Source organism: Nothobranchius furzeri, chromosome 12 (genome assembly GCF_043380555.1).
Source record: "Nothobranchius furzeri strain GRZ-AD chromosome 12, NfurGRZ-RIMD1, whole genome shotgun sequence".
NCBI lineage: Eukaryota > Metazoa > Chordata > Actinopteri > Cyprinodontiformes > Nothobranchiidae > Nothobranchius > Nothobranchius furzeri.
In genome coordinates, this window is record NC_091752.1 from 22,139,035 (window position 1) to 22,163,543 (window position 24,509).

The 24,509-nt window shown below is 41.9% G+C and overlaps 2 protein-coding genes across 5 annotated transcripts; both read left to right on the forward strand.

Annotated features, from left to right (window-relative positions):
• The first annotated feature begins 284 nt into the window (after positions 1 to 284).
• oga (O-GlcNAcase) lies at positions 285 to 12,264 on the forward strand. 4 transcript variants are annotated; one of them, XM_015944302.3, is made up of 19 exons: positions 285 to 676; positions 1,003 to 1,054; positions 1,130 to 1,227; positions 1,349 to 1,479; positions 1,575 to 1,746; positions 1,833 to 1,931; positions 2,010 to 2,294; positions 2,377 to 2,535; positions 2,612 to 2,802; positions 2,902 to 3,159; positions 3,244 to 3,447; positions 3,750 to 3,924; positions 6,895 to 6,948; positions 8,217 to 8,302; positions 9,245 to 9,349; positions 9,423 to 9,514; positions 9,593 to 9,785; positions 9,862 to 10,021; positions 11,358 to 12,264. In XM_015944302.3, the coding sequence occupies exons 1-19, from the start codon at positions 514 to 516 to the stop codon at positions 11,492 to 11,494; spliced, it is 2,814 nt and encodes a 937-aa protein (XP_015799788.1). In that variant the 5' UTR covers positions 285 to 513; the 3' UTR covers positions 11,495 to 12,264. The 4 variants fall into 4 exon arrangements, with proteins under 4 accessions (XP_015799788.1, XP_015799789.1, XP_015799790.1 ...); XM_015944303.3 differs by having other exon boundaries at positions 2,905 to 3,159; XM_015944304.3 differs by lacking the exon at positions 6,895 to 6,948.
• Positions 12,265 to 13,474: 1,210 nt separating this feature from the next.
• Positions 13,475 to 17,773, forward strand: npm3 (nucleophosmin/nucleoplasmin, 3). Its single transcript, XM_015944305.3, has 5 exons — positions 13,475 to 13,721; positions 13,861 to 13,946; positions 14,123 to 14,242; positions 14,319 to 14,412; positions 17,453 to 17,773. Exons 1-5 carry the CDS (start codon positions 13,649 to 13,651, stop codon positions 17,563 to 17,565), a joined length of 486 nt encoding a protein of 161 aa, XP_015799791.1. The 5' UTR covers positions 13,475 to 13,648; the 3' UTR covers positions 17,566 to 17,773.
• Positions 17,774 to 24,509: the final 6,736 nt, after the last annotated feature.

The following is a 24,509-nucleotide window of genomic DNA, read 5'->3' on the forward strand; positions in this document are numbered from 1 at the left end:
AAATAATATTTCATTATTGTTTATAACGCAAAGAGAAACATTGCTTCGTGTAAAGCCCGGGCTTCTACTTATTTAAAAAGCTTTATAGAAATAAGTTAATTATTTTGGTGGGCAGGTTAACTATCTTGCCGTGCGTATAATCTTTGGCCGTTTTTGTAACTCAGACCCAGTTTTAACTGGTTTGAACCAGTCTCGTGAGCATGCGCACTCGGTGTAAACAGGAAGGACCAGCGAAAAGTAGGTCATTTTTACCATAAAGGAGAGGAGAATTGTCGGATGAAAAAAGGCGAAAGAGTTGTTTATCTTTATGCATCTGGTCGTATCTGTTTATGCGTTTTAAAAGCAGTGGGAGGATTTAGAAGAAAAAACTAATTCGCCAGTACCACAGCTGGCTCGACGCTGGTGACGCGATTTATTTCCTCCGGTGGGTTTTTCTGCTTAACCTACGTTTTATTTAGCAAGCGCTCTGTATTTGTCTGGATTTTGTTCGTGCTCTGTGACATTTGGCGAACAATGGTTCAGAAAGACAAGGCGTTGGAGACTCCTTCATTAGACGTTGAGCCAAGCCCCAGCCCAGTCTCTGGAGAGGCTTGTGTGGAGGCCCCGGGCCCGGTGGTGGACTCGGTAGGAGTCGAGTCGACCGGCCATAGAAAATTCATCAGTGGGGTTGTGGAAGGTAAGGTCCAAATATTAGCGTTCAATGCATGTTTTGTTTATTTACAGCTAAAAATGCGTGAAAACGCCGCATCAGTCTACCGGAAGGTTACAAGGATATCCGACTTGCTTGCAGGTGTTTTAGATTTTCCATAATTAACACGGTTTAAAATCTCTTCTCGTTCGGTGTTTACATTTCTCTACATGTCTAATCTAATTAGTCTAATAGAATCAAGGAAAGAAATGTTGATTTAAAGCAATATTTTTTATGCTTACCAGGATGAACAGAATATGTAGATGTAATTGCTTTGTAGCTCGTGGTGAAGCCTGGATATTTTTTTCCTTCAGGCTTTTATGGGCGACCATGGACAATGGAACAGAGAAAAGAGCTATTCAGAAGGTAATGTGTATTATTTTATGTGATTATTATGGGAAAGGTAATGTTGAGACAAACGAATGGACCCTTTATTTATAGGCAACAAAAGTGGGGTTTGAACGCGTATCTCTATGCGCCCAAAGATGACTACAAACACAGAATGTTCTGGAGAGAACTGTACTCGGTGGAAGAAGCAGGTAACTGATTTTGGATTAATTAAATTTATATATAGTAATGTGCATGTTTCAGCTAAATTTAAGCAAAAACACTGGGATGCACCTTTTCTAAAATATATTTGTTCTCATATTTATTTTGCAGAGCAACTCATGACGTTGATTGCTGCTGCTCAGGAGCATGGAATAGAGTTCATTTATGCCATTTCTCCTGGATTAGACATAACCTTCTCTAACCAGAAGGAGGTTTCTGCTCTCAAAAAGAAACTTGATCAGGTATTTGGTTTTTGCGTCATTAGTAGCGCGGCAAAACCTTAAGTGTGTATCTTTTTAGTCACTTATTAAATATATAATTCATTTTTCTTTTTCAGGTTACTCATTTTGGCTGCAAGTCGTTTGCCTTACTGTTTGATGATATTGACCACAACATGTGCCCTGCAGACAAAGAGGTATTCAGCTCTTTTGCACATGCTCAGGTTTCCATTACCAATGAAATCTACCAGTACCTGGGAGAGCCTGAAACCTTCCTCTTTTGCCCCACAGGTACTCTTTTTACGTTTGAATTCCGTTCATATATACATTTACATTTTTCTTAGGTTATTTTCTGATTTGTCTTTTCTTGATTGCAGAGTACTGTGGCACCTTCTGCTACCCAAGTGTCTCACAGTCCCCCTACCTCCGAACAGTTGGAGAAAAACTGCTGCCTGATATCGATGTTCTGTGGACAGGCATGTTTTAAAACGCTACAGAGTTTATTACTTTAACTTATATAAATGTGATTTGTACTCATTTGTGTGTGTACGCAGGCCCCAAGGTTGTGTCCAAAGACATCACAGTGGAGTCGATCGAGGAGGTGTCTAAAATCCTCCGGAGATCGCCGGTAATCTGGGACAATTTTCATGCCAATGATTATGACCAAAAGAGGCTTTTCCTGGGTCCATACAAAGGCCGCTCCACGGAGCTTATTCCGCGGCTGAAGGGAGTCCTCACCAATCCCAACTGCGAGTTTGAATCAAATTTTGTAGCGATCCACACGTTAGCCACTTGGTACAAGTCCAACATGAACGGGGTTCGCAAAGACGTCGTCATGAGTAAGTACGATCATAATCAGTCATGTTCTTGTGCTGTTGTGGAGTGAATGGACTTTTCTCTATATGTGCGTTTGTTCACCAGCTGACGGTGAGGACAGCACCGTCTCCATCCAGATCAAGCTGGAGAACGAAGGTAGTGATGAGGAGCTGGAGACGGACATGCTCTACAGCCCGCAGCTTGCTCTCAAACTGGCTCTGACAGAGTGGCTTGGAGAGTTTGGTGTGCCTCATCAGTACAACAGTAAGAGCAGTTGCAGCGTTGGGAAAAGTCACTTAAAAGGCGGAGAGCTCTGTGTCGTAACGCTTTACTCTTTTAGGCCGACAGGTGCCTCAGAGTGGCTCCAAAAGTACAGCCATCGATGTAACGTCCATGTCTGCTCCAATTCTCTGCTCGTCCACGTCTCTCACAACTGTTTTCCAGCAGCCCATCATGTCTTCATCAATGCCTCCCGTCTGTCTGGATCCGCTGCCACACCCATTGACAAAAACCCCCCAGGAGGCAGAGGAGGTGAGTTTTGCTGTTTTAGATAGAGAAGTGATATATTCCCCTTTTTATTACTATTTTAGTGCTATATCTTGTTCCACTTTGGTTTTAATGCTACTCGAGCAGGTAGATGTGGAAAAGAAAGATTCAGACGAGGAACCGATGGAAACGGTGGTTGAAAAGCAAGACGAGCCAGAAGCAGAGACCGATCCAGAGGAGAAAAATGTTGCTCCTATCTTGGCTGACAAGATAACCGAAGACCTTAAGCCTATGGATACAGACAAGGAGAGTGGGGTGGAGTCCAAATCCACAGAAGAATCAATCCAGGAAGATTCTGGGAGTGACATCGCTCCTATGCAGACGGACGATCAGCTCAAACAGGTGCTAGAAACATTTCTTTAGTCCCGGAGTTAAACTGTAAGATTCAAACTTTTTTTAAATATCGTTTGTGTTTCCCGTCCTTAGGATGTGTTTGTGCCGGGGCCTAACGAGAAGCAGCTGTTCATCCCGGAGCCGCTGACACTCGAGGACCTGTGCTTGCTCGCGGAGCTCTTTTATTTGCCCTATGAACACGGACCCAAGGCCATGCAGATGTTGAAGGAGTTCAACTGGCTCAGAGCCAACAGCAGCGTCGTTAGCGTCAACTGCAAAAGAAAAGACAACGAGAAGGTGGGTTAGGTTTCTGAAGCAAAGGCACTGACTGCAGCATTTGTGAGAGAGAATGAGTATCACAGCTAAACCTGCTGGTAATGGAGCTGAAAACAAAATGGTGGATGTGCACTTCCCCTACTCCCCACTGGGTGGTGTAGTTATGATTGTAAATGGGGTGCACATGCGCTGCAAAGTGTGTGTCTATTTGTAGAAACAAGTTTCCTTGATTTTAACTCAAATTACTTCTGGGTGGTTGAAAATAAACAAGTAGTGATGTCATACCTTCTTCCACTTCCTGTTTCTGATCTGTGATGCTCCAGGTTGAAGAGTGGCAGACACGCGCCCACAAGTTTGAGGAGATGTGCTGCTCTGTTATCCACATGTTCACACGGCTGTCTAATATAGACAACCGCACCATCCTGTACGACCTCTATCCTTACATTTGGGACATCAAGAGCATCCTTTCTATGGTCAAGTCTTTTGTCCAGTGGCTCGGTACGTATGAAGGGAAATCGTGGCCCTTTTACTTGGAAAGTTGGATCTTAGCTTCAAGTCTTTAGAAATTGATTTGATGAATAAAAACAAATTATGGAAAACAGAATAGCTATTTAGCTGCATGAGCTTTACTGTAGTTCAGAGCGATGTAGTGATGTCAGGCAAAATTATAATTTTCACACATCTGCTTAACAGATGGATGCGATTTCTGATCAGTAATGATAAACCTCAGAGACTGAGCATCCCCTATGTGCATGATGACAATCTGAGAGTAATACATCCATTAGTGGACGGTGGCAGTAATTATAGATCAGTTACGTAAGACTCGAGCCGCGTTCATCACTGGCAGTAGTTCTGATTCAACGAATGGCTCTTGTTTCACACGTTTATAGTTCTCCTTTTTCATCTGACTGAATGCTGCTTGCACTGCTAACATCCACCCTGTTCATCCCAGTAAAGAATAGCTCATGTCCAGACTGGGTCTCTGTGGAAACTGCCCCAGTAGGGTTTACTGCTGCTTGCTGTGTTTCCAGTAACATCACTGCTGTGTTCCCACTCAGGCACTTGCTTCCCTTTCTCTCTCTGTGAGGATGGGAGCCATGGAAAACAAAAAACCCATCCCCTATCCTCCATGCCCTAGCGCGCACGCCAGCTTGGAGAGCAAGTTAACAGATTTCATGTTGGAAGGCCATTCTGGTGCAAAAACGGTCAAATACAGCTAATTTGTCACTTTAAGGAGCAGATTGAGAAGTTACTTGATGTTTTTGTTAATTTACCTCTTGAGTATTTCTAAGATGAGGCTCCTCCAAATCGTCAGCTCAATCTGTATCATGTTTGTCGCCTTATAGGAGAGTTTCACTCCTAAAACTGGGGTTTGTAATGTGACATCAAGAGGAGACTGACATTTGAACAGCAATAGCTCCGCTGCTGCTTTCTGTCCCCTTTAGGAAGGAGCAGGAAGCCACATCTCGTACAGCACACACAAGTGGCTTTGTAGTGCTGACGGATAAGTAGTGTTTGATACATCGGGTTCTGCAGGAGCTGCTGATCACTTGATTTTGTAAAATTTGCAGTGTTCAAGCAGAGAAACATCTCAGACAGGAAACCGTTATCGTTGCTAACGCTACAACAGGCTAAAACACTAATCACTTAGCTCCAATACACAAAAGATGAATCTTTTTCTCCCTCTGCTTCCACGGGTAGCTCAGAGTTTACACACTGACATTAATTCCATGCAAGTGTGATTAGCATTATAGCTAGGTTTGTCTGCTAAGCTGACTGTGGCGTCAGTACGTCACCCCCAGTGCATGCTGGGAACTGGGGCACGTTCACATTTGTCGACCGCTCTTTGTTGTAGATGCACAATTCTAATGGTCAACGCTCTAGGCCAGGGGACGGACTAGGAGGAAATATAATTATACATTTGAAAGATTACCCACTTTTATTTTGTAGAAGAGGGTCAGATGGTCTTATTTTTTTAAGTTGCTTTAGAATTTTAAACTACCTTCTCCAGCTTTAAAGGACGAGTCACCCCCATCACTGCACTCCCATTTCCTGTTTGAATAATGTGCCACAAGGAGGCGTTGCCTGGCAGACTTGAGAGGGCGGAGCCGCTAACTAACACACACACACACCACACACACACAGGGCTTGTTCGAGTTGAGCAGCGCCTCGCCTGGAAACCAGACGAGAGCAGACAGACGCAGCAGGGGGAGTGGCTGAAAGCCGGCGTTTAAGCCGAACAGATGTCCCTACACGTGTAGCTAGCGGGTGACGACGGAGGAAGGTACCGCGTTAGAGTTCATACTTGTTTAATTATTTTAATTCTGGTGCCTGTTGGCAATCGAAACACACCCTCACGTGCTTGTGGGTATGATATAATGCATATGGAGTTACAACTGTAATAATAAGTGAAGGTTATCAGCTGTAGTTTTAGTGTGCTTATAGGAAACGTGAGAAAATTACACATCACATTTCTCGTTGTCATTATTGTTACATGATTTCCAGAATACATGTGAACAATTAACATTTCATATTCTAACACCAGATGTTGGAATCAAAATGTGAACCAATCAGATCTTAGATCAGGTGAGAGCCAGGCGTTTCCCGTCATCCCCTAAGTTTTGCAGCCGGTGGAGAGCAACGGCAGCGGCTTGCTCCAAACTCTGCGGCCGCCTTGATCTCACGAGGTTATCGTTGTCTACGTATGCATGACGTCAGAGTAAGTCGGACACAAATCTAACCGGCATGCACTGCTTGTCGATCACCGGTGATCGAGTCTGCGCAGAACTGGCTCATCTCGAACAAGCCCACAGGCTCACAGAAGCATTGTGACATTATATGGTACCAGCTGATGTCATAGGGTACCTCTTAGCCAATAGTGAGGACAGATTTAAATTCAGATGTAGAGTTTTAAGCACAGTATTTTAAATTAAACAAAGATGCACTAAAGTGCCAAATTATCGGCCACACATGTCTGCAGCATGGTTAGACACTCATTTTAGTTTATCAGCAAAAAAGTTGATTGGGGGTGACTCTGTAATTTGTGCTCCTCTCCTGCTAATATTCTCGAACAATGACTTGATGCAGTTTGAGTGACCCATGTTCTGATGGAACATCTCCATCATTTTGGCGAGTTGTTATGATGACTGAAGTACCAGCATGGCCTGAAGGTTACATTTGTAACCAGTTTCATTCACAGGTTTCTGTCCTGTTCAGCGGCAGAGTGTACGCAGCAGGCAGCAAACCCACACTGGAAAATCCACTTCCAAAGTAGTAGTGGTGCCCCAATGCACTACTAATTAGTTGTAATACTGGTAAAGAACAGTTCAGGTGTCTGCAGATGGTAAAAATAACTTCCCCTTAAAGGGAGCATTGCAGTCAGCACTTAGTCCTAACCTCCCTGGTTGTTGTACTGAGAACATTTATTAATAACCATGTTCTACTGTTTTCTCCCCTTACTACGTACAGATGGAAGAATCCACAGTACAAGTTTCTACTGCTACTGGATCGACAGTGGCCGATGTATGCACAGTGCAGGCGTTCTCCCCTTCTTTTGTCCATGTCTTAAATCGATTCATGTAATTTTTTTTGAGTCAGTTTTGTTTCTGTAAAAATGAAGAGAGGAAAGAAAATGGCCCTCTGGATGAAGTCACATTTTGCGCAGCGATTTGAAGTTTGTATTTTAATTGTTAACTCCCAAATTTCTCTCTTTAGCGGCAACTTCTAACTTGTTTTTTTGTTTCTGTCAGTAGGCTAATAGAGGCGGCTTAGACCAGCCCGATGCACCTGCTCACAGGAACTCGGTCTTGGCTTTTAGATGGAATCAAAACCCATAAATTGGGCTTGTCTCAGGAGCATTTGTGACTGCAGTGGGAAAGTTAAATGGTTCAGTGGCCAGATAATGAAAGAACAGGCGCTTGTGTGGATTAATGGACGATCTGGGGTGGATTTATTTGAATCGTCTAGAGATGATTTGCTGTTGTGGTTTTTAATGTGGGTTGCCAGGTTCTGAGTTCCTTCATGCGGGTGCATCTGTATGCTGTCGCCAGCTCCTCACAGGGACTGTTTTAATATTGTGAGGCTCATATATAAAGCAGGGTAAAGGGCCTGCACGCGCGCAGCATTTGGCTGGTCACATGACGGGACTTCCTGTCAACCGGGGTAGGCTTGGTCAGCAGCGACGCTGTTGTAAATAAACACCTGTTCAGATACCGGCTGCTTTTTATGCGTCCGTGGCTGAAAATACGCATAAGCTCCCTTTAACTCGGGACTATGCACGTGTTTCCGTCTCCCTGGTTTTAATGACTCCTGGTCCTCCGTCATGTGACTAGGCAGATAAATGAGAATGTGACTTCACACAGTGTGCTTAGGTCAGTGGGGCGATGGCAGCTAAAGCTTTATGCTGTCATTCATAGTTTAGGTCTGACGGTCGGTGTGTTAATGAAGTTTGTCAGCTTTTAATACACTAACTCAAATATTGAGGGTGGGATCAAAAGGCTCATAGTGACCTTCAAGATGATACTGCGATTTTTCTAAAAGCACAGAGCTGATTGAATCAATGTTTATGACCAAATTTTCTCAAACACGAGGTTTAGGTGCCTGAGCCCCATTATATGGAGTCTAGTTTATTCCTCAGTACTTTTTTTCTATTTTAATGATACAAATATAATTTTATAACAACACTGCTACCAGTTATATATTACCCCTTCATTCCCATCCCCCCACTTCCTTCATCTGTATCAGAGCCCCATCCTGTGGTAACAATGTCCGCTTGGCTCTGCTCCTAACAGGGTGTCGTAGTCAGTCCTCAGCACAATTCCTTAGAGGAGACCAAGAGCCCTGGGCCTTTAGGGGAGGTCTAGCAGGAGAGTTCCAGGTATCTAATGCACCGAAACAATAGCAACTAAATGGAAAAAAAGAGTGCTTTGAGCAAAAAAAGACGATGGTAAATGTGTGTAGGTATGAAGGGGTTTGGTCTGTCAAAGGTGAGCTGATCAGTGAGCTAACCCATCAAAATCCACATTTTATTCCCTCAATTCTACTCTGTAGTCAAGTTCTGTGTGTTAACCTGCAAAATCGTGATGCATGAGGGGGTGTGTAGTTCAACAGCCAGAGTTTGGCTTGATTTTTACTGATCTGTAGTTTCTTTCAGCGACTGGCCAAGGAGATGCTGCTTTTCCCTGGCGCACGCAGCGCAAGCGAGCATGGCTAGGTTTTATCTTCATGACATCTCATTTCTTTGCAGGAGCGCACAAAATGCCAAGCGAGCGCACGCGCGAGCATCGCAGCGCCAGCGTGAGCGCAAGCATGTCTACTAAAAGAGAACTCCAAGGCTAAACACTCCTGTCCAGTCTGAAACGAAGACTCAGTGGAAGCTCACGTTGATTTCCCTTTTGGTTTTTTCCTGGAGTTCTCTGCATTTTTGCGCTAGCATCATTATTTTTCTCAACAGGAGGCTCCCGCGCAGCGAATTATTGCGATGCCTAATAAAAGGGAAAGGAGCATCTCCTTCAGCCAGTAAAGCCTTCAGGCAGACCAAAGCACACCCCTGGAATCTGTCGTGTTTTCAGAGCTTTGAGAACTTGTTCTGGATTCTTTGCCAGAGAACGACGTGATGTTTGCTCTGGTTGTCCACTGTCAGACCAACAAGGAACTCCACTTGGGAGTGTTTCCTTTGCAGTGATTATAAATTTCAAAGCTCTTTGCACACTTTTAGTTCCTTTTGGGTTGATAGTGGCTCAACTAGGCAAACACACTCGGGCCAAAACAACGCACCTTGTAGTCGTGAAACTGAACCTGTTTGTTTTGATACCCACAGAGGTTGTTGCCAATAGATGGGGCAAACGATCTTTTCTACCAACCTCCACCTTCTTTGCCTACCTCCAAAATGTATACGATACGGCCGTACTTACCCAAAGATGAGGTAAAATGCTTGTTTCTATTTAGTTTCTTGAAGCCCTTCACTACAGTAACGGCTGCATCTGCTGCTGTTGCAGGCTGCTGTTTATAAAATCTGTAAAGAAATGTACTGTGAAGGACTGGAAGACGTGCCCTTGTCTGAGGACGATTCGGACCTGATAGGAGACAGGTGAAACATGTTTGCAGCTGTTGCGCTAAAACCCAAATTGAGGCATGGCTGACCCAACCCTTCCTGTTTTGTTTACAGGTTAGTCGGGGGATTCCTGACTCTGAGCTCAGACTACGGGTTTGTCTTGGAGGACGACGAGGGGGTTTGTGGTTATGCTCTCGGCACGGTTGATGTAAAACCCTTTGTCAAGAAGTGCAAGTTGAGCTGGATCCCCCACATGCAGGAGAAGTACCACAAACCTGACTGTGAGAAGGATCTGACCGAGGCTGAAGTATGATCTGTCCCTTTGTGACATCGTCCAGATGATGTCGTCGAGGTAACTTAATGCTCTGCTCTTCTTCCTGCAGAAGATGATACTGAGTTTTCATGAAGAAGAGGAGGGTCTTCCAGAGTCCTTTCTATCCAACTTTCCTTCCCTCATCAAGGTTGACGTTCACGCCAAAGTCACTGATCCCAGTGTAGCCAAAAGCATGATGGGATGTCTCTTATCTTCTATTAAGGCCAATGGTAGGTGCCAGCCATTTTTTATTTATCAGGAGGAACTATGTAGTGACCTCCCTTTATCCCGTCTTGGTTGGAGAGGTGTCTGATGGCAGTTTATTCTAGCTTCAGCTTTGCTACTATAAATGCCAAAACCCTCCCCAGGATGCCGCGGCAAATCCCGTTTCAAAAACGCTATGGTCCTATAAAACCAGCTTAAGATGTGCACCCTGCTGACATTGGGACAACAGAATGGCAGTGACTGCAAGCATGGAGTGGGCGGAGGAGGAGGCCTATGTGCCACTTGAGGATATTTAAAAGCATGTTATTTTGACATATAAACAGAGGAAAAAATATATCGCAATATATATCGTTACCGCACATGCTTCAGGTTATATCGCAATATAGATTTGAGGCTATATCGCCCAGCCCTAACTGTTAGCATTTTCGCTAACAGCTTCTTGCGTTTGGATAAGCTGTTAGGTTTTGGTTTAGAGTTCATCTTTTTTGTGGCGCAGATCTCCTTTTTATTACATTTAGAGTGTTGTGGGTTTTCAGTTTAGTTTAAAATATCACATTGAGTTTGGTTTAACCGCCCAGTTTAGAGTTTGGACCTTTGGACATCCTTATTTTGGTCCAGAACCCTGTAATCTTTGCCCAGTGGGACATCCCTACTTATTTGTACTAATGTTTTAATTCCTCACAGGCAGAATTAGTTTTATTATTCCCAACCTGTGGATGGAAAGATTTATGTTTTTTTTTGTAGTTGTAAATAAACCTGATCATCATTTTAACTTTAAAATCCCGTTATTGTCCCTTCCTTTTTGTACACGAGCCAAACTCCCCAGGAAGAGTCGTAACACCACTCGCCTCACACACATAAGTGACCAAAACAAAGCAGCATGGAGACACTCCGTCTCCAACCACCTCTCAGGCAGCAGCCTGCACTCCCAAGTTCTACACGTCACCAGAACATAACCAACCAACACAATAAAAGCAGTGTTATACAAAATGGAAGGCCTGTGTGTTTATTCTCTTACAGTAACAATTTATCAATTTTTTTTGAGGAATTTATTAGATTTTTTAGGTTTTTATTAACTGTGCAATAGAAAAATAATCATTAGATTAATTGTCTAAATAGTCATTAGAATAGTCGACTATTCGATAAAATAAACGTCAGAATAATCGTTTACCCCCAGCCCTAGTTGAAACACACTGAAGGGAAACAAGTGGATATATTTCCTTATTTCCCTCCTTTTTCCAGTATAAAGTTTTTTGTTTTCAACTTCCAAACTTAATATTGGACAGAGGTGTCTCTTAGACTTTGGATTCTTGCTCTAACAATTTTGTTTTTGTATTCCAGGCTCCCATGGTGCGTTCTGTAAGGTTCGTCAGACCGATAAGCGAATGTTGGACTTTTATAGTAAGCTGGGATGCTTTGAAGTGGCTAAAATGGACGGCTTTCCCAAAGATGTCATCATAATGGGACGCAGCCTTTGAAAAGACGAGGTTCACCGACTCCGCAGAGAAAGTTCATGTCAACAGCTCTTACACATGTTTGCTACCTTTGAGGATTTTCTACCACATTACCATTTAGGCTTGTTTTTTACAATTAGCATTGACAAGCACATCTGTCCAGCAGCCTTTAGATGTTGTAGCTGTTTTGAGTTTGGCAGGTCCACTGCTGAAGGATCCAAAGGAGTTTTAAAAAGTAAAAGTTGGGAATTTAAGGATTGACTTTCTTGTTTTCCCACTACTATTTTACCTCCAGGCCATGGGAGGTCATTTCTCTGAATATGATCCCACACTCGGGCACAACGTCTTCAGCTTCTCTGGTGTCTTACCCTCACATCCTGCTGCTCTGACAGGTTTAAATGAGGGTTGAGTTGCACGTCAGCGCCATGTGGCAGCATTTTGTTTTTGCTTTACACTTTGAGATGAAGGATTTGTGACGAGGCTTATTCAAAATGTTTAATGTGAATTTCTGGGTCTGGCCCTGAGGAGCACCAAGAAAAGGGTGTCCCTCTGAATTTCTGTTGATGTACAGAAAAGCTTTTACACAAATAGTTTGTTTTGTTTTGTTACGGTTCCATTCAGCTGTTGCTGTTTGGTTTTCCTTTAAGATTCTACATTTATTTCTTAGGCTTCCATTTCCTCTGAGCAGTTTTTTTGGTCAGGCCGTGATGACTGAAGAGGAGTGAGTTTTGTATATTGTGCTCGTCAGAGAAGTAGCTGACTGAACAGCTGATTTTTGTACAAAAGCTTATGTATGATTGCACATTTACTAAATATCACCTTTTTTTTACTTAGTTTTCTTTCAAATGGTTAAAATTTCAATTTTCTTTTTTTTTTTTAGAACAAACCCTAGACACGTTTACCTACTGGGACCAACATATTCAGTTATTTTATGATTTCTGCTTTTTGTTTCCTGATTATATTAAAATAATTTGAAGGGGCTACAATATTAAACCGTTATACAAAGTTCAGTTCTTTGCTGTGACTTTAAGGCCTGGTTGTTCAAATAAACAGCTAACTTTACCTTCAGCCTGATGTGGTTAGTTAAAGAATCATTAGTAATCATTAACCTCACGATAAATGAATATTAGTTCAGACTAGTTTTACACAGATCAGTGCAGATACCGTTCATCTGCAGCTTTATAGGTTTAACCTCATGTTTAGGCTTTTCCTGTGTTATTGAATGTTTTCTAATCCAAATATTTAGTTTGGGTTTAATATTCAGTACATTAAATCTAAATTAGTTTTCTATTGATTACAGTAGATAATCAGACACTACCCTATAGCTGCTTGTCAATGTGGTGTTTCAGAGTTGTACATTTCATAATGTGCATGAGGTGTATTTGATCTGCTGTGGAGGACATGAATAAAAATCTCATCTGGTGCTGCATAAAAGAAGCATGCCACCTACAACTAAAAGTATAATGGTGTTGTGCTTAGTCTGTATAAGCTGTCGTATGGTGATGAACTTGTAAATAATCTTTCAAACTGGCATGCAGTCTAACTTTCAACGGGCTGCTTTTCTTGTACACCTGCATCAGCGATGCGTGAAATTTGCTTGCAAATTTTCCCTTTGACAAATTAAATCGATGTTTGATTTCTTTTATGGTTCCTTTTGCAGTATGCTGATATTTGTGCTTTTTTATGCCAACTTGATTTGACAATTAGGAGAAAGGGCTCCTCTTGTACATTTTGAGTTTAGATAGGGTGATTAAAGTAACCGTTTGTCTTTGTAAAATTTCTATGTATAATACGTTATAAAATCAATAAAGCATATTGAGTTGCTACAACAGGTGTCGAGTGTATTGATGGTTTGGGGGGATATTTCTGTATGGTATGGTATTTTATCCTAAAACGTTCTAGTTTATACTGCTTTGATGTGTAAAGTCAGGCTTTTTTATATCAAAAATAAGACCCCACTACGCGTCTAAAACACACTGATAAATTCTCACTAGTAAAGTAATATGTTTTAAACAAATTGTATGACAATTGCGAAACTGGCGAACCAAAACAAATCACCAACCTACAGGCGCATACTGATGACGTAGAGATATGCTATTTATCCGCGACTCCTGTTTTTCGTGAAACACTTTTAGCCACAAACTCTGACCATTTCAGCTGCCGACACGCTTTAACAAAATGTCTTTTAGTGAAGAAGAATCCGTGGAAGTTGGTTTTACTGGTCAATCAAAGTTGGAGAGCTTCTTGTTCAGTAAGAACCATTAAAACTTTTTTTTCGTGCCGCTCTGTTGGTGCACACGTGGGTTAACGGACGCTCCGAACGACACGAAAATGTCTCAGTGTCTCTGCTGCGAGTTTGATTCTTGTTTTTACTATTATTTTATCTTTAGGTTGCGAGTTGTCATCCAAAGTGCCTTTCTACACGTTCCAGGAGGACGAAGACGAAGACCTAGAGCATTTGCTTGAACTCAGAACAGTATGTGCTTCATAAATCTCACATTCGCAGAGTAGCCTCTGCTTGTCTGATGTTAACGTGCATGTGAATTCCACGTCATTCTTAGTTTTGTTTCTTATTATTGTCGCAAATTACCACATGAATCGTCCTCTATGTGGCTTCCAGTTGTGTGGGTTTCATCATCGTGTTTCTCGCAGATCTGTCTCGGTGAAGGTGTTAAGGAGGAGAGCAATGTGGTGGAGGTCACAGCCATGAACCATCAAGGAAAGACCATCTCAGTTCCCATTGCTAACCTCCACATTAAGTGTCTGCCTATGGTAGGTGTGATGTAGTTGCTTGTGAACCACGCAGCTGAAGTCTGCACATCTCTTACGTTGTGTGTTTTGGTTGTAGGTGAGTCTGGGAGAGTTTGAGCTGAGGGCCCCGGTGACCATCCGGCTCAAGGCTGGAACAGGACCCGTTGTTGTCAGTGGGCTACACCTCATTGGTAACTTTTGGTTTATATTATAATTAAATTTGTATTTAATCACTCCGAGCATTCATGTGATCACCACTTAACCTTAACTGGACTTATTCCAGTTGCCTTTATTTGACCCTGTTGAATGATCATGACCTGGATGACTGGGAGCATTCGCCAGCACCACTTAACCTTATTTAAGTTTTATTTTTTTAAACACAAATGTAAACTGTTAAGGGACACTATTTAGACAGCCTTTTCCATTTCTCAGTTCTATTCTCATTTACTCATAAGAGTAAACAAACCTCATTACTGTTTGTTAGTCATTCATTTTTTTGACCAACGATCATGTTGGCAGAGATGGTTTATTTGGATTATATACTTTGATATTTACTTTAAAGCTGGGGCCTGTCGAGTGACGTCATCACAGAGGTGGGGCATATAAGGAAATTTGAACTAAAGCTCCAGCTCCTCCTCTAAAAGGAGCTGAAAGCCACGCCTCATACCTTGCACGAATGGAAAGTGGAGCTAAAACAATAGTGTGGTTTAGCTTAAAGAGCATCTTGTAACTAAAACCACAAATAACTTTTTTTTTTTGCTAATTAACTGTATAATTTTCTGTATAACTGGGTCTTTACAAATGCAATCTTTCTGTTTCTGTGCATTTTTTGACATGTTTGTGTAAACGTGATTAAATCTAGAATCTAGATCTAAAAAAGTCTTAGTGCTGCCCCCTGTGGCAGAACAGCAGCTACTGCATTTTAAACTTGTGATTGACTGGGGCTGGAACTATTTCATGTCATCGGTACAGTCTCCTCCCCCTCCCACCCAGGATGGAAATTCCCCACACTTGGCCATGCCACTCTGTGCTTCCTGGCAACACCCACTTTCATAGCATTTTTCAAATCTTGACTAGGGTTGGAGTTACATTTTCTGATGGTGCGCAGTCCCCTGTTCATTGAAATGGTAGAAAAACATCCAAGATCAAAAAGTTACTTTGGGTGTCCATTTAGGTTTTCAGATAACTAGCAGGTGTTTAAAAATACAAAATCAAGAGAAGTGGGCAGGCTTCTCTAAAAACGCACAGTTTTGGAGTCACATGACACATTACGTACCTTGAGGTAGATGTGCTTTACTGCTGTTATTTTTAGTTGCTGAGGTAACACAGAATCAACTAGTTTAATGATGGTTAATGTTTGTTTATGTTGGGGTTGTACAAACTACACAACACCACAGCAGAAGATAGAGAAGCAGAGGTCAGATCAGATAAACGTAGAAGCGACATGGGCTGGGGCTTTCTATTGGCATTGGTGTAACTGCAGGTTGCCATGTTGGATGGGTCACCAGTCGCCCCCAGTGCATTTATTGGACTAGAAAAGTCAATAGTAATCCCACATAATCTGTTTTCTACAGTACGCCGGCTGTTGAAACGTAGACCGCACAAAAGCAGGCATAGTTATAGCAGGTATAGACAGCACATCACACCCACTCTTAAATCACTGTACTGGTTGCCCATTCAACTCTGAATCAATTTCAAAATTCTGCTCCTTACGTTCAAGTCTTTGAACAGTCAGGCCTCACCATATCTGAGCGAACTCCTCCAGTTTAACCAGCTGAGACCTTAGGTCTGCAGATCAGCTCCTCCTCACCGTCCCTAAGGCACGTTTGAGGACTCGCGGGGAAAGGGCTTTTTCTATCTGTGCCCCGAAACTCAAGCACCCTCGCTTGTCATCTTTAAGTCTCGGCTGACAACACACTTTTTCCCCTTGGCCTTCGATTTTTAAAGCATTACTCCTTTCAGTGTGGTTCTTTGATTTAAAATCTGTGGTTTGGCTACTTTTAAATCCGTGGTCTGTTTTTATGGTTGCAGCTTGTTTGGTTGACAGTACTTTGTTATACTATTTTTAGATTGTTTTTATGATGTGACTTTTATGCTTTGTGTTTTTTTTTTAAATTTTTTATTATTATGTGCTGTGCTTTGTTTGGCTGTGATACCATTAAAAGCATTTTATACATGGTTGCTCACTCGGCGTTGACTCCGATTAGGTTTTGGAGAGTGAGGGACCCATCCAATATGGCGGTGAAGGGGTTACACTGCAGTGCTCAATGTTGCATCTTTGTATTTCGTTTTCGTTCCATCTCGTTCCCACCTCATGTAGCAAATAGCTGTTTTTTTCCTAAAATAGTACATTTGTACTGATTTCAAAAGTAAACGTAGACCCACTTTTTATTCTGATTGCTGTCTGGATGTGGGACTACTTGCTTTTGAGAGTAATGAAAAAGTAGTAAAGCGGCTCGTGTGATTGTTTAGACCAATGCCGTGCTCGCATTTAGTAAACAGGAAACATAGGTGTACTCAAAGTTGCAAAATAGCAGCAATTATGATTCAACTACCTTAGAAACTCATAAATTAGATGGAAACGTGTTTGATGTAATTCGTCAGGGGACAAGTTTCTGTAGAAGTCTATTTAAATTAAAATGCTCTTACCAGTTAGTGTTTCCAAGTCTGTGTGATTTTTGACGTTCCCACGCTTCAGCAGCTCTTCTTTCACCATTTAATATAATTATCCCCGTTTAACCTCCTGTTCCCATCAACTCTTGCTGCTGGCTCAAAACTGTGTGGCTGTGCACCTTCAGTATTCATAAATGTATGTTTATATTCAGAATCTGGAGCTTCGTGCTGCTGCTAAAAATCCTTTTTCTCAACAGTCATGTGGATACACAAATCCACTGGTCAACGCTCTAGGCTTGTGTAAATGATTGGTTTTGCAGTGGAGGCCAGAGGAGGGACTTAAGGGAAATAAAAACTATGAGCTACCAGGGTCAGATGGTCACATTTATGCAGTTTTTTTTTAATTGCTTAAAACATTTTAAACTACGTACCCCAGTTAAGTGTCCCTTTTGGATCTTTGTTCCAATTTTCCATCCTATAAAATAAAATAGGCTTCTTTAAATAGAATATAAGGAAAGACAAAATATGTAATCCAAACTCTGGGTTATTATTAATTTCTTTTATTCTTAAATAATATTGAAAAATTCCGTTTTTGAAATCGTCTCTTATTCTTGCCAGCCTCTCAGGTGGAAGACTCCGATAATTCTGAAGAGGACGAGGATGAGGACGACGACGATGACAAAGAAGAGTTGCCTGCTATTAAACCAGCAAAGAAGAAGCAGAGCCATTAAAAGGCAGAAAGCTTCCTGGTGAAAGGTTTTGGATTCACTAACTTGTTGATGTTCCAGAAATGTTTTTTTGTACCAGATGGATGCATTTTTCCACACGTTCCACAGTAAACGTTCAGTGTAAGGCTCGGATTACTTGCTCATCACACGGTCTCTATGTCTATTTCAATTGCTTTAATAAAAACGGTCTTATCCACTGTTTTGTAAAATATACAGTCTCTGTCAAGTTTTACTGGGGGCTTTTTCACCATTAACTTATCGTCAGAAAAAAAATTCAAATTGAGATGGTTTTCTATGCAAATTCATTAAACTTTTTGTTGAAAGTGTGTGTGTGTGTGTGTGTGTGTATAGAGAGAATCCATTTTTTTCAATTTACTTCCACATTTATAATTCTAAATGTTCAACCCAGTGACTAGAAATACTGGACATACACCACCGATAGGTTTCTGGCACGTTTTGAAGCCAAATGGGCACTAATGTTTGCCGCCATTTTGGCTGTGTCACATGTCCTGTCACGCCCAGATAATCCAAAAATGGGAAAAGAAGTGGAGCTGAGGGTGGGAGCAAATGATTGACACCCATAAACTCTGAACCATTGTAGCTACGAGCTAACACAAAACTACATAGAGCTAGTAGCTAACGAGGTAGCTACATACTGCCTGAGCTAACCTGAAGCTAATGGAGGTTTTCAGGTGCTTTTAGCCAGAAAAGCTTGGTTAAGTGACTCTGAAGTGAACCATGCATCAAGTCAAGAGCTGTGGTGTTTCTGTGGTCTCCCACAGAGAGTTCCACAGGCAACCAGTATGACGCATGGGAGCCAGGTGGCCTCGTGGCTTGGCTACCCCAGGAGGCCTCCGAGAGGCTGCAGCACCATATTCGAGGCTCTCTGATCGTAGGGCCATCGCTGGTGAAGGGAGAGACACGGTACCAAATTTCCGTAATCCTCCCTTTTGCATTAGCGACCTCGCAGATCTTTGACTGCGGTGGACAGCGGAGCCCTGAAACCTCGCTAGCCTCGGCCAGTTTACCTAGCTCAAGTTTCGGTACCCATCCATCTTTGACCAAGCAGTGTTATGTTAAATGCACAGCATTTTCCCCCTATTTAACCAGCGAATTGAAATATAGAAATATAATTTTACTCACTGATAAAAATGAAGCAGAGACTTCTTGGATGATCTTTTAGCGCAGGGGTATTTAATTCCGGTCCTGGAGGGCTGGTATCCAGCACGTTTTAGTGGTTTCCTTGCTCCCTGCAGAAGCCTGTTAATCACCTGCTGATTGAAATCAGGTGTGTTGAAACAGAGTTAAAACTAAAACGTGCTAGATACCGGCCCTCCAGGCCCAAAATCAAATACCCCTGTCTTAGTGCAATCAATACCACAGCTTAGCCTCTTTGTCTAAATAATTCCATGATTAACACCCAAACACAACACACAGAGGACCCAACTGAAGTTTAGTGTCGAAATGGCCGAACATCTATTAAAGTGAATCTGAGGCCTTCCCCGAAGCTAGCGCCTAACGCTAGCTCTGATGCTCCTGCCACCTGTAATAATTATTCACAATTTCAAGCATTTAATTGCACCTAAATGGAAGTGTTGCACAACCATTCACCCCCCTCGAGTTGTCATGACTAAACTAGATCTATTAAACCTGTCATAATGGCTGTAAACATGTTTATTTCTGCTGTGAAGTTGATGTTTTCAACATGGGAGTCAATGAGAATTTGCTCACTTCTGGTGCCAGCTCCTAGCGGATGAGGAGGGAACTGCAACTTGTGTCACTTCCTGCTTGGCTTCAGGTCTGGGATCCTCAGGTTTTCCCTTGGTTCAACTTGATCTGTAAACTTTGTGATGATATTCAGGATTTGACTTGATGTAGAAACTTTAATGTTTTTTCTTTTTTGCATATTTATGTAGATTTCCATAAAACATTTTGTACACAAGGCAGTTGCAAGTGTTTTGATGCATTGAAAATGAAGAAAAAACAGTTAAATATTTCAATAAAAAACAAACTGCATGAATCGTATGAACAAAATGGTTAAACTGCTGCCAAAGTGAATAGCAAGATTCTTATTTCAGCAGATATTTAGTTTAGAAGAAACCTATTTTACAAATTGGGAATATTAAAGCAGAAGCTGATTCGCTTTGAAATGGAAAATATGAAAGTCTGCAACACTATTGCAATTTGGAAGGATGTATTTTGTCTAAAAGTGTCTAATCCGAAAACACTGAGATGAGAAAAACTGGAGAAAAAAGTATCACGTCTTAAAATCAGTCATAGTCCAGAGGAGCAAAAATAAACAACATAGATCTATATCCTGACCTGAGTTACTGACCCTGAGATGCCACCTCTCCTCAGATTTCAGCACATTGTATAAACTACATATTTTAACCAGGGACAGACGCACTTTGCATGTTTCGTGAGAAGTTGTGCAGCTGCAGAGAGGCAAGATTAACTAAATAGTGAGCAAATATGCAGGAATATTGTTCCGTGCAGAAACAGACCCCTCTTTTTGGGGTTTTAAACAAAGTATTTATAAAACCTTTGGATTCTCTCACCCGTTTTGTGTCACACACTGCCAGAGTCACATGACTGGTAGCAGATCAATGTGCAACAATCCTCCAACTGGTTAATGTCACCTTCACTGAGAGCAGGTGCTGCTGTTTCCAATTTTCTGACTCATAAACCACATCCAGTTGGTATGCAGTGGGCTGGAAGGGAGATCTAGGGACTGTTTACTCTGCCTTCATGAGGTGTTAGGATTTTATAGTGCAGTCATCATCTTTGTATAGAGGTGACACAAGGACCGGAGAATATGATACACACCTACAATACTTATTAGATTTGGTCATTTTGTCAGCAATTATCGAAACAAACTCAGAGAAACTCAGCAAAAGTAGGAAATTTAGTTTTTAATAAATAAATTATTTCTTAATTATTTTATTATAATATTCTATGGTCAATACAAAATGTAATCATGAAGTTCTTTGCACTAAACCCCTCTCACATAAAGGTATTTCAACAGTTTTATTCTTGACATTGTCAGTACCTTCCAGAATGGGCCACTTTAGGGTTCTGTCACTTTACTGCCTGAAGTAAATAAACAATTGTTGACCATAGATGTCGCTGTGGTCGCAGTGGGTAGGCGGACCTGCCAGAAAAGGTCTACGCCTCCTGCTGTCCTGGTGGAAAAATGCTTCACAATGCTGACAAACCAACAGAGAAGTATAAAAGAAAAACGTCCCTGTCAGTGCGTGTGAGTGCAAACTTGCTGCCGGGGAAGGATAAATATGGCTTAAGAAAACAAGATGGAGATGGCCACACCCACCTATCCCCCACACAGGCTACTATAGGCTGAGAAGCTCCAAAATCTAGGAGGGGCTTAGAGTAGAGCCGGTGCTCCTCCAACAGCAGCTCTATCGCGCAAGTTAGAGGTGGTCCTTATTTGTGACATCACAAACCGGAACTTTCTGAAACAGCTTGTTTCAGGTAAATAATTCCCAAAACCAAAAAGTAACAGAAAATGTATAATTTTTTTCACATTTGGAGTGTTTATAGAGGCAGTAGAGGCCCACATACTATAATAAAAAATATGCAAAAAGTGAGTTTTACATAATATGTTCCCTTTACAAAATGCACTCATTGTTTCACTCAAGAGTTTCAAAAGTTACCATAGCAACAACAGACATTGTTTCAACACTGCTGCACAAAAAGACTCTAAAATACCTTTTATATTAAATGTAATGCCTGCATATTTCCACTAGCCTCACCCCCCCACCCCCACCCCACCCCGCTTGTTGCATTTATGTAGATTATTTAAACGTTGCCGGTTTCCCTTCGGCTGAAGGACTAGTTCGTGTTACAAATGATTTCCATGAACAAAGATACACCCAAAGTTCAATAAATGTTAGCCATGGATCTTTGTCTTTGATGCTTGTGCACTATGTGTGTGTGTGTGTGTGTGTGTGTGTGCGTGTGTGTGTATGTGTGTGTGTGTGTGTGTGTGTGTGTGTGTGTGTGTGTGTGTGTGTGTGTGTATGTGTGTGTGTGTGTGTGTGTGTGTGTGTATGTGTGTGTGTGTGTGTGTGTGTGTGTGTGTGTGTGTGTGTGTGTGTGTGTGTGTGTGTGTGTGTGTGTGTGTCGTGTCCTGACGGAGAACATTAACCCTCTCAAAAGCTTCACCCTGCTACATTAAACAGCTGCACAACCTGAAAGCTGTGCAAACGGACTGCACCTATGTCAATAATATTTATGAAAGACTTGACTTGGAAGCTTCACCTTCCAGTTCACCTCAGCTGGTGTGATTCACAGGTATTCAGATATCACCAGATTCTGAATACTTCAGTGTTGTACACCTCAACAACGAATCAGGCTTCTCTTCAGGTCAAAAAAATGAAAGATTTTACGTTTTAGCAAATTTCTTCAAAATAAAAGCCCATTGTGTGTATCCTGCTTGCTTTAATTGTTCTTGGTTTGTGTCAGACTCTACCTGTGACAAAGTGAGTACACAAAACTCTGAAGGAGCAAACACCTGTGTACATACACGACTCCACAGCTCACACTGAAAGATGAATAAAATCAGATAATAAATATGTCGAGTCAACAGTCTGAGAAAAGAAAGCTTTCATTCATTCCAGGAAAACCAGTAGCTTCAACAGAAAGACCACTATAAATCTATTTGTCTTTTTCAGTTAAACACCACTCACCAGATTTTTTTTGGTAATTCATTAATTTACGCCCCTAATCCATCTCTCTATTCCTCTTTTTTAGTCATTATCCTTCATGAGATCTCAGAGAATCCTATTAAAAAGATCTTGATGTTTGTCGTGCTATAAAAAATGTTTTTGTTCCAAAACAGATGTTGTCCCATATCACCATTCTGCCACTACCATGCTTGATTGTTGCTATGATGTTCTGCACTGTTAGTTTTAACACAGATTTAACGTAAGGCTCCACTTTTGCCTCACAGATTGTTTTTCTACCAGGTTTTACGTGATCTTTAGGATGTTTTTTGCATAATGTCAGATGGAGTTTGGTGTTCTGTCGAGTCAGCAGTTCTTTTTAAAGAGCAAGTCACCCCCTACAAGAAAATTACTTCACTCCCACTTCATGTTTGAAAAATGCAACAAATGCTGTTGCTTGGCAGACCGAGAGGGCGGAGCCGCTAACAAATACACACACACAGGCTCACAATGGCATTATGACATCATAATGAACCAGATGACATCATAGCATACCTCTTAGCCAATAGCGGTGGCAGATTTAAATTCAAATACAGTGCAGAATTTTTCCCTGACGACGGCGCAACACTGACAGTTTTAGGCAGAATATTTGAATTTTAACCAAGATGCACTAAACTGCCAAATTATTGACTACACGTGTCTGTAGCATGATTAGACACTCCTTTATATAGGTTATCAGCAAAAAAAATGTGATTTGGGGGTGACTTGCTCTTTAACTTGCAACACTCCTGTGATGCCATTTGGTCCTTCCCTCTTTCTTATTGTTGAACTGTGGCTAACTTTAACCAAGTGAGGGGTGCTGTGCCTTAAATGGGCTCTTCTGTTCTTGAATTTCTTTAGAACAGGGCATGATGTGCTGCTTTTTGAGATCATTTCCACATAGTACTTGAATATTCCACTAGGGGGCACCGTAGAGAACTCAGGCTAGTTTTGTAGGGGTACAACTAAAACAAACATGGCATCAATAGAAGAGATCCGTAACTGGCTCATTTTGAGATCCAGACACAAAAAAAGACAGCAGCGGTATTGTAGTTAGTATGACAGACCTCTAAATCAGAGACGGACACTAAATTACATCACCAAATCCAAACCTTCCACCTGTCAACTGGACCCTATTCCAACTGTTTTAGTTAAATCGTGCCTTTCTTCTCTGCTCCCTTTTATAACAGCCATTATTCATTCCTCACTATCCTCTGGTACAGTCCCATCCCTATTCAAATCCGCCTCAGTCAGCCCTATTCTAAAAAAACCTGGTTTAGATCCCAATGATTTCAATAACCTCCGTCCCATTTCCCATCTTCCCTTCATTTCCAAAGTCCTTGAGAAAACTGTTGCATCTCAGCTCCATTCACATCTCACCTGCAATAATCTTTATGAACAGTTTCAGTCTGGCTTCCGTCCCCACCACAGCACAGAAACAGCTCTCATCAAGATCACTAACGACCTATTCATTGCTGCTGATTCTGGTTTGATCTCTATTCTTATTCTCCTCGATCTGAGTGCGGCCTTTGACACCATTTCTCATCCCATCCTCCTCAATAGACTCTCTTCCTTAGGCATCACTCACACCCCCCTCCGCTGGTTTCAATCTTACCTTACTGGCCGCACTCAGTTCATCCAGTTAAAATCCTTTACCTCAGAACCCTCCCCAGTCAAGTCAGGTGTGCCCCAGGGCTCTGTCCTGGGGCCCCTCCTCTTCATAGTATATCTCCTCCCTATTGGCAAAATCTTCCGCAAATTCAATATCCAGTTTCACTGCTTTGCAGATGACACCCAGCTCTACATTTCCAGTAAGCCCAACTCAACTCTCCCACCATCCTCCCTTACACTCTGCCTCTCTGAAATCAAATCATGGTTCACCTCTAATTTCCTCAAACTCAACGGCAATAAAACTGAACTTCTTCTAGTTGGCACTAACTCCACCCTCTCAACATCTGACAGCTTTTCTTTAACTATTGACAGCGCCATAGTCTCCCCCTCCCCTCACGTCAAGAGTCTGGGTGTCATTCTCGACAGCTCACTTTCTTTTCAGGCTCACATTAATAACTTAATTCGGTCAGCATACTTCCATCTACGTTCCATAAACCGTCTTCGTCCCTCACTGACCCCTCACACTGCCGCCATTCTCGTCCACAGCCTCGTCACCTCCCGTATCGACTATTGTAATTCACTTCTTTATGGTCTCCCCAACAAACTCCTTCATAA

Bases quoted from the DNA above. Each gene is read 5' to 3' on its own strand.
- oga (XM_015944302.3), top strand. From the start codon at position 514: ATGGTTCAGAAAGACAAGGCGTTGGAGACTCCTTCATTAGACGTTGAG. The intron at 1,228-1,348 runs GTAACTGATTTT...TTTATTTTGCAG, and splicing joins GTACTCGGTGGAAGAAGCAG to AGCAACTCATGACGTTGATT. The intron at 3,160-3,243 runs GTGCTAGAAACA...TCCCGTCCTTAG, and splicing joins CGGACGATCAGCTCAAACAG to GATGTGTTTGTGCCGGGGCC.
- npm3 (XM_015944305.3), top strand. From the start codon at position 13,649: ATGTCTTTTAGTGAAGAAGAATCCGTGGAAGTTGGTTTTACTGGTCAA. The intron at 13,947-14,122 runs GTATGTGCTTCA...TGTTTCTCGCAG, and splicing joins ATTTGCTTGAACTCAGAACA to ATCTGTCTCGGTGAAGGTGT. The intron at 14,413-17,452 runs GTAACTTTTGGT...TATTCTTGCCAG, and splicing joins CAGTGGGCTACACCTCATTG to CCTCTCAGGTGGAAGACTCC.